Source organism: Branchiostoma lanceolatum, chromosome 1 (assembly GCF_035083965.1).
Source record: "Branchiostoma lanceolatum isolate klBraLanc5 chromosome 1, klBraLanc5.hap2, whole genome shotgun sequence".
NCBI classification, from domain to species: domain Eukaryota; kingdom Metazoa; phylum Chordata; class Leptocardii; order Amphioxiformes; family Branchiostomatidae; genus Branchiostoma; species Branchiostoma lanceolatum.
The window spans coordinates 37,869,008-37,878,424 of record NC_089722.1 but is presented as its reverse complement, the minus strand read 5'-3'; the positions used below and the strand labels follow the sequence as shown (position 1 = coordinate 37,878,424).

General features: G+C 43.0%; 1 protein-coding gene across 1 annotated transcript; it reads right to left on the bottom strand.

Moving 5' to 3' along the window:
* Nucleotides 1-215: 215 nt before the first annotated feature.
* LOC136421785 (interstitial collagenase-like) lies at nt 216-8,701 on the bottom strand. The gene is made up of 10 exons (XM_066409341.1): nt 8,316-8,701; nt 7,887-7,994; nt 6,237-6,478; nt 5,354-5,542; nt 4,266-4,399; nt 3,593-3,748; nt 2,110-2,225; nt 1,719-1,860; nt 1,030-1,299; nt 216-811 (listed from the first exon to the last, which is right to left on the bottom strand). Exons 1-10 carry the CDS (start codon nt 8,421-8,423, stop codon nt 696-698), a joined length of 1,581 nt encoding a protein of 526 aa, XP_066265438.1. The 5' UTR covers nt 8,424-8,701; the 3' UTR covers nt 216-695.
* Between the last annotated feature and the right edge of the window lie 716 nt (nt 8,702-9,417).

Below are 9,417 nucleotides of genomic sequence, written 5' to 3'. Positions count from 1 at the left end.
GCTCGAGGTCCTATCTAAAATCGTGTCTACGTAGTATGGGGTAAGAACATATTCTCATACATTTCTTGCCTTTTTTGATACACCTTAATGGATCCCCTTACATATCGTATAGCAGCGTTTTTCGGAGCAGAAATGACGTCCATTTGTAATATTGGACCTGTCAATCATGCGAATACCAAGAGGCAAACAAACAAAAAGCAACAAACAAATCCATGTTGGATATTTTCTCAACAACTTTATTAATGTACAAAAATGTATAAAACCAACATAGGCTTAGTCTTAGAAATTTGTGCATTTGTATCAACGATGAAAATACTAACATTTGGTAGTTAATTTCATGTGACAAAAAAGAAATTGACGGTAAGGCTTTTTAGAATCATCTTTTTCTATGTAACAGTTACTATATCGACGTTATTTACCACCTGTAGACTAAAGCCCCCCTCTCACTGAACCCGCGGCACGCTGGCGGCGTCGCTACGGCCGATCGAATCGACAAAGCACTCAACGAATTTCATCGACAAAAAAACGAATCTTTTTGAAGCTTTGTGTGTTTTGTTGTCTTTTTGGTCACATTTGCACATTTTGAATGATATTCCCATTATAAAGTCAAGGGTAAGACAAAGCTAGTACACAGTGACGCCGCCAGCGTGCCGCGGGTCCAGTGAGAGGGGGCTGGGGTTTAAATGGTACGAAGCCTAGCACCCCAGCCACTCCGTAGCGATGTCCTTTCCATTCAGGTATCCTCTGGCGATCCTGTAGAGTTTCTCGCTGTATTTCCAGTATTTTCCGTCCTTAAAGAAGTAACTGTGATCTGTAAAAGAGACAACAGCGTTCGGAAAACTTTATCACAAGGAAAGGGTCGTCAATATACTCTAACGACGGTTGTATTTTTTATGTGCCCCAGTGGGAATGTATGGCGACGTCACAAAATCAACGGCCGCCACAAATGCCAACGGATTCAACAAAGGTTTTGCACGCAAAACTGTAACAAGCGCTACCAAAAACAAATCATCCTTCTTCATGACGTACCATCTCCAGTAGCCCCTTCAAACACGGCGTCCACACGGCCCAGGCGCCGCAGTCCTCGCCAGACCGCTAGGGGGCGTGGATAGCCAGGGTCCATCCGCGCGTTCTCCTCGTCGTAACGCCAGTACTGGTCACCCTTGAAGAAGTAGGTCTTCCCCGACGGGCGCCACGGCAGCGCGCCGTCGATGAAGCTCACGGGCAGGCCGAAGTCGGAGATGGGCCGGGGGTTGCCTGCCTCGGGAGTCGTGCCGTCATACCGCCAGTACTGGTCACCTGTGAGGGATGGAGGCAGGTAAAAGGTAAAGGTGACGTCCTTAATAAGCGAGTTCACCAAAAGAGATGGCATTTTTAAGGTTTGGTCTACCAGCAAAACGCCCCCCCTCAAAATGCCGGAGATAGCGTTTCAGGGGCTCCAGATTTCAAAATTTTCCGGGGGAGAATACTCCAGGAGCCCCCTAGAATTGCCTTCGGCGCTCGACACGATATATTTATACAGATATTTTGCCTTACGGAATAAAAGTTAAGGCTGGCTAGAGCCCTGTAAGGTCAGTAGTCGACTGAATAGCAAAGTTCTTTATCCACAACCAAGGAGTTACAATAATGATATCTGTATTGCACAACAGTTGTACACCGTGTCATTTGCCTACGCTTGTTTTTTTGTTTATACATGTAACTTTGTAGTATCTACTCACCACCGAAGAAGAAAAGTTTCCCGTCCGAAACTCGCTCGTACGCGGCGTCGATCTTTTTGGGCAGGTCCGCCCAGAAGTGCCGCACAGGATCGGGACCGGAAATGCGACCTGTGCGTCCGTTGACCCGGAACCAATACTCATCCTGTAGAAAATAGAATGTACGTTTTAATGTTTGCTGAATAAAATAACTATGATGAATGTCATTTTTTTTTCGTGCATGCTTCCTTTCATATGGGCTGAAGTAAAATAGATTCATCTCGGATTTTTGAACAGCTCTTGAATATAAGTTATTTAACATATGCAACGGAAATGTTTCGTATCTTAATTCACTAAAATAATGCCTTTCACCCTCCAGACCTGGGGGGGGGGGGTAAAATCGTATTTTGCTTACCTTAAAGAAGAACAGTTCCCCACGGAATCGCAAGGCGGCGTCAAATTCTGGAGTGTTGCAACGCTCTGGCGCAATGGAACACATGGGAAGGGTGGGGTTGGGAACCTCTTGAGCTCCTATGGACAGAATTTCAATCTTTGAATAAAGGTTTATGCCTTACCCACGGCTAAATATTGATTCAACTGGGTATGGAATTGAAATATGACAGTAGTCAAATATCATATAAAAGGCTGTCCTCATGACTTACAATTTGAAAAGAACGATGCATTTTGATGAAAGGAATTGCAGCTCATCAAGTATGTAACATTATGTAATGTACTAGATGTCTAACCTTCAATAACGTTTCTAAAACACATCTTACAGGACTTGATCCTGGTTGGGTTGTCTTTTAAAAGTCAATCAGTTTGTCATGCACCTTGTACTTACCAACACTTTGAGACAACACTGTTTGCTGTCAGTACATTTTGCAAACATTTTGAGCAGAGAAAACTGCTGCCCGCTATAGAGAATTGCGACTCACACTGTACAGGTAAGGTTAAAACGACCGAGCCTTAAGCCCGCGTCTCACTGGACCCACGGCACGCTGGCGGCGTCGCTGAGGCCGACCGAATTGACAAGGCACTCAACGAGTTTCATTGAGAATAAAAATATTTTAAAGCTTTGTGTGCTTTGTTGTCTTTTTGGTCGTACCTGTACGTTTTGAATGATATTTCCATTATAAAGTCAGGGGGTAACTCAGTTTAGGACGCAGCGACACCGCCAGCGTGCCGCAGGTCCAGTGAGAGGGGGGCTTAAGGCTGTGGACGAAGTATGACGCTGTCTCGTAAGCTAGTAGTGCAATACGCCTTTCTCACGCGACGGACATGATAGAATTAAAGGAGGACAAAGAAGCAAAGAAACAAAAAAAAAGTCACAGATTTAGTTTTCCTCCCAAATCAAACTAAATTTTAAAATAGGATCTCCAATTATCAATATCATAACTAATGTAATGCACAGAAAAGATGCAGCAATCTAGATCCACGTTGATTGATCCCACAGTCCCCGCCCTTCTCCGTCAAAACGTAGAAATGCAAAGTAAAAACATAAAAATGCAGATATTCGACGGACAGGTAGCCACTTCCTCATTGGTCGATTCTCTAATCACCATGTAATCATTGGCTGAACTGCGAATTGTGATGGACAGTTAAGATCAGTCTAATGTTTGCCACAATGGCCGCCTCGGTTTCATTCCATTATGTCCGCCGCTTGAGAAAGGTGGATTTGGCCATGGCTTCGCTATGGCTAGCATGTTTAGCCAACTACACCGGGTCGACTCTGCTCTTCTTGATAAGTGTGTTAAATGCTTACGTACGGAGGCAAGGTTTGGCGCTTGTTGATTACGCATGAAGCTCCCTCATACATGGGACCGCCGGTTTTACGTCACCATCCGATATGACCAATGCGATCCCTGACGAAAAATAGTTGATGAGGAAATACAACTGACCGTAGAGTTTCTGGATAGCGGCCTTGTCGTCCGGGTGGATGCAGGGGTCCTCCTGGTACACGTAGGCGGGGAACATGATGGCGCCCAGGACGGGGGTGTGGCTGATGCCCAGGGCGTGGCCGAACTCGTGAATAGCGACAATCAGCAGGTTCACTCCTGGGTAAAATGAGTTACATTGTCAATCAATCAATCAATCATTCATTCAATCAATCAATCAATCAATCAATCAATCAATCAACTGATCGGCTATTCAACTGATCGATCATCCAACCAACCGACCGACCAACCAACCAATCAAAAATGTAAAAAAAGTCTAAGCATTCAATGTCAATAAATCAATCAATGAATCTATAAATCAATTAATCAATAACTAAATTGATTAATCAATTGATCAGTAGGATAACAGATAAAGCTAAAGCCTTTCATATGCCAATCAATAAATCAATCAATCAATAAATCAATTAATCACCAAATAAAAAGATATCGCCCGCCGATTCTGTGAGTTTTTTTTTGGGGGGGGGGGGGGGTTCCGAACATACGTTTTGGCCAATTGGTCAATTGGTATTTACATGCACGACAAAAGATCTACAATATTATGCTAACAACACAATAGAACATTGATGATAATACATGCACATGGCTAGTTTCTGTATCTGTTGGACCTGTTCCTCACCCCTGTCAGTGTTCAATGTCCACTCTTCGTCTCCGTCGAAGTGAGAGTCACCGTCAATGCGGTAGGTGTAGGAGTCACGTGGCGGCTGGAACGCATGCGCAAGGTTTTGGCCCCTTCCGGTACCCGGAACATACCTTGAGTATCATATTACAAAAGCAGTTATATTTCGGTCATAAACAACCAACAAGCTTTTTTTTTATACAAATTTCAGGCTGTTCGAATTCGTACTGCAAAGTTCATCGAGTTCAGAAGAAGTTCAAATACTATTAACAAATATTTTGTCGTACGATATTCAGCAACTTTTTTGGGTAACCGACCGTCGACAAGGATGTACGAAAATGTTTTCCGTCAAAAGACGGCAGAAATTTGTATACGACACCACTATGAATTTGAAAAGTCATTTTCCGCTTAGATGTAATCAGAGGAGCGATCTGGAGATAGATTTGGATGGATTCCAGGCTACTCCCAACCCAGCACAGGGTTTTGGGTTGAGAACTAGCTATAGTCGGAGTAGAGTTGGTAGCGGGAGGGTCCTGAATGGGTAATAGGCGTAAGAGACTATACCAAGATCTAAGAAAACCTTTTCCGTCAAAAGACGGTTGACTTTGTATACTGCGCATCACGGTTGTCCCAAGATTGTCCTCAATTTTTTTTGTATTACATACCCGGTAAACCACCTCATGGCGTAACACACCAGGTTTGTACTGAACAGTACAAGCTGCATATCCAGGCTTTTTTATTTGTTTCACTCACGTCGGGACTGATCCCTAGTATTTTCGATTTCTATTTCGATAAGTGTGGTGGCATGGTTTGTTTATCGTGCTTGGGGTGTGGCTCTCTTCAAACCCGAGACTTATCTGAGGGTCCCCAGAAAGTACGAAATGGAGCGAAATGGAACGAAATGGAACGAAATGGAACGAAATGGAACGAACTAAAACAACATTTGTAACATTATGAAATGAAATACCAGTAGATAGCGAAATATAAGGAACGTTGTAACATTCACAGTACACCAGAGCAGGAAGCATTTTAAATACAGAAGCGCTTATTTGATTATCTGCTTTCTGATTATCTGAAGGAGCCTTTACCTTCCGTCAAAAGGCGAGTTGTCGCCGTGGTCGCCGCTTGTGAACTCGACCAGGATGTCCACGTCGGTCCTCCCGCGGTCCCGGACCTCCGAGAAGGTAAGCGGGGTGTAGTCGGACCAGACCCCGAAGGCTGTCCGCACCGTGTCCCGTACCTCCTGCTCGGTCAGGTACGGCGTGGAGTTCTCGATCCTGTGTGTGGGAAAAACAGATGATGTTGTTTAATACTGTAATTAACGTTATCTTCACCGTAGAAAAATGTCAGTGTAAGGAAAATAATTTTCTCTGAACTTTAACTTCACAGTGGCGGCAAATGATTCACAGAACGGATGTGTGACGGGATCATAAATGAAAACAATAGTTTAAGTACAGTGAAAGAAACAAGAATTACAGTATATTCTTTAGTGTAAGGCATCGGAGGAGTGCTAGCCGATGGAGGAAAGGCGACTCTGGGCTTACAGAGTGGTTGGAGTGTATTCTCCAAGCAGAGGTTTTGGTCGGGTGGGGTAGTAGTGGCCGTTTTTTTTTTACGTTGGCGCAACGTAAAAAAACCCGGCCACTACTACCAAACCCGACCAAAACCTCTGCTTGGAGAATAGTTAGAGTGCAGGAAGTGGTGCACATATAAATATATGTTTGCGAACATAAGAATGGGGATTCATGTGTTGAAATATCATCGGAAAAGAGCAGCTAACAAACAAGAATGATCAAGAGTCAAGATGTACTCTGCTCAAGACGTGCACTGATTTGGTTAAATTGAAGTCTTATCATAGATATATCCATTCAACCAAGAACAGTTATTATTATTATTTATTATTCTATATAAATAGAAATATAAATAGACATGTAAATGTACATTCCGACGACTTTTCTCAACAATCCATACCTGTAAGTGATATGATTTTTCTCCCATTTGGTTCCGGAGAGTTGGTAGTCGGCGATGACGTCAACAATCCCACAGCGGGGTCTCCTCATGGCCTCGATAGTGGACTCGTCCATCTTTCCGGTCATGCGCAGACCGTAGTTGTACTGCACCAACTTGATGGCAGCCGAGACGTCCTTTATAGACGCACTGATTTCATCCTGCATATTTTCTTCGTTTAAGTAGCCATAGTTCATCAGAAATTTCTGCAAAGGAAAAATCCACGATACTGTAAATGCATTTATGTTCGTGTGGTTTTCTATTTCGCGCTAATGCGAGAATGGAGTGTTTGCGGTGGTTTTAAGTTTGCGGCAGCGCTAGATCTATAGTGACATACTGGACAAAAATGTTCGCGGTGGTTTAAAGTTTGCGGTGAAACGTCGCCGCGAAAACCGCGAACATTTCTGCATTTACAGTATTCCTTCCTACACTCATACATTCGTTCGTTTTTCCGTTAGTTCATTCATTTATCTATTCAATCATTCGTTGCTTTCCATGAAAACCAGTAAGAGGGAAAACACAGAAGGATTTTGTGGAGATGGCGTAAAAGGAAGACGGAGACGAAAAGAGAGAAAAAATAATAATAAAAGAATCGGACAAACAGAGCAAGATTTGACCTGACAAAAGAAAGAAGGAAAAAAAGAAAGAAAAAAGAAAGAAAGAATGAAAGAAAGAAAGAAAGAAAGAAAAAAGAAAATTAAAGAAAAAGAAAGAAAAAGAAAGAAAGAAAGAAAGAAAGAAAGAAAGAAAGAAAGAAAGAAAGAAAGAAAGAAAAAAAAGAAAAAGAAAAAGAAAGAAAAAGAAAAAGAAAAAGAAAGAAAGAAAAAAGAAAGAAAGAAAGAAAGAAAGAAAGAAAAGAAAAACAGAAAAGAAATTAAAGAAAAGAAGGAAAGAAGTAAGTTGTAACGGCGGCTTAAGGGCATGGCGATATGAAAGAAGCTTGAAGTATCTTAGGGATGTGATGACCTTATTGATAGCAAAGAAGCCCGAAGCCAGATAAGAGCAAAAGTCGTCCTCGCATCGAGATAAGAACCTTATGTTCAGGAGAAAGTAACAGGAAGCATGATCAAGACGCCTTGCAATGGCTTCGGGCGTTGGGCCTTTGTCACATTTGCATACCCACTTGCGTGTTAACATGTTGAAAAATGCCGTTCTGTAGAAACGCTACCCAGCACCCGTAACGGTTGTATACGTTCCTTTCTTAAGTCATATATCATGCGCCAGAGAGAATATTTGATCTCTGCGAAGTACTCTGCGGTAGGCGATTTCGTGCAAGCACCATTTCACTAGAAAGACTTGCGGTAAGAATTACTGTTTTGGGTCAGGTCCCGTCACTTGACATTACAAAAGGGAAGCCTGGTTTCTATTTAGATGCGGTCTATTACGTCATCAAGGACAAACATCCATTCACATAGACACTTCTACCGTACATGCGTTAATGGCAGCAACGTTGGGCGGAAGTGACGTCATGATGACGGCGATAATAAAAAGTATGGGAAGGAAAAATGAAAGAATAACAAAAGCTGTATTATTAGCCACCAAGCTACAATATGAATGCCCCTCCACCTTTCGTAGAGTAGTTGTATCTTTGATAGAGAAAGAAAGTCTACCAACCATTCCTTCCTTCATTTCTTCCGTGGCCATGTTGATTTCGGCGAGTGGACTCTCGTACCCAGGTGGTTCCGGGTAGAACGGACCTCGGCCCCCGGGCAACACCGGAAACTGCAAGTTTGTAAATAAGAAATCGTCAGGAAAAACGTCACTCTATCAGGGATTGTCATTCAAACATCAAGTAACATTTCTACTCAAACCAAACTAGCCACCTCTCCAAAGCTAAAGAGATATTTCCAGCCAACCTATAAGCTATAAAATTAATAAAGACGACAAAAACTAGGCTAAGGAACTACAATTTCTCTATTTTTCGTTCTTCTCTTAAAAGTTACAGATCAAAGGTCGTTCTGTAGAGTTGGTTCGACCTGTTACGATGTTGTTTTAAAGCAAACCATTAACACAGATATATAATTCTTGAGGGACTGTATTTACCATATCGGGGTCCAGTTCGCGTCTCTGTCTGTTGTCATTTACAGGCGACGTCGACGCCAGGTAGAACGTCACAAAGAGCACCGCGAGTTTGAGTGTATCGTTCGCCATTTCTCTCCCGACGCAGTTGCGACACTTGTGGCAAAAGCCCCGACTGTGTTCTTCTAGCTCCTTTGTTTGTTGTCCCTCCTTCGCGTGCCACCAAAGCGTACTGAAGATTCCAGGGCGCAACGGAGGCTTATATGTGTTTGGCTGCCGGAAACTCCCGAGAATCGCCGGAAACGGCCGAGCGACGCTCGGGTGAGCTTCGAAGGCCGAACAATGCCACCTGCGTCAGACCCTTAGCCCGGCGTATCTTCCGGCGGCTTTCCAACTCAACTAGCGGCTTCCTGAGGCGGGAATTGGAAACACAAGAGCGTGACTGTTTCTGAGGAGAGAGATTAAGTACGGTGTGTTTATCAAAGTTGGTTAACCTAGCCTATTCAACGGACTCTACGAGCAGGGTGTTTTTTTCTGATGTCACATCAGTTAATTCTACTGCACGTTCTCACTTTCTGGTGGAACGACATGCCATAAAAAAAAATATAAAAACAAGCCCCAAAAGCCTACTAGCAGTGGCTAGGTTAAAACCCCGTCCACTAAGTCGGCGACCGCTGAACGACCAAAATTGGATTTGTATGACATATGACTCTTTATAGCGAATATGATCCATGACGTCAAAGTATGCTTTAAAAGACACAAAACACACAAAACACACTCCTTTATCAGTGAAACACGTTAGAGCTACTAATGAGATTTTTCGTCGCTCAGTATAAACGGGTTACAATAAAATTGCAATTTGCATGTTTTGTGTGTTTTGTTGCCTTTCAAGTGGACCATATTCAATACATCAAATCACACGTTATCCAAATCCAGCATGTAGTCACTCAATGGTTTCCATCCGGGGCCTTAGTGGCATTGACAAACTTTTTTTTCTTATGAAACTGTTTGGCAAGGTGAATCTAGCGTTTGTAAACTTAAGAAAGACAGCGGTGCGCACTTGTAGGGAGTACACATTTTATCTGTACTGATCTGGAGAGTACGGCTTTGTGTTTGTCGTTAAGCA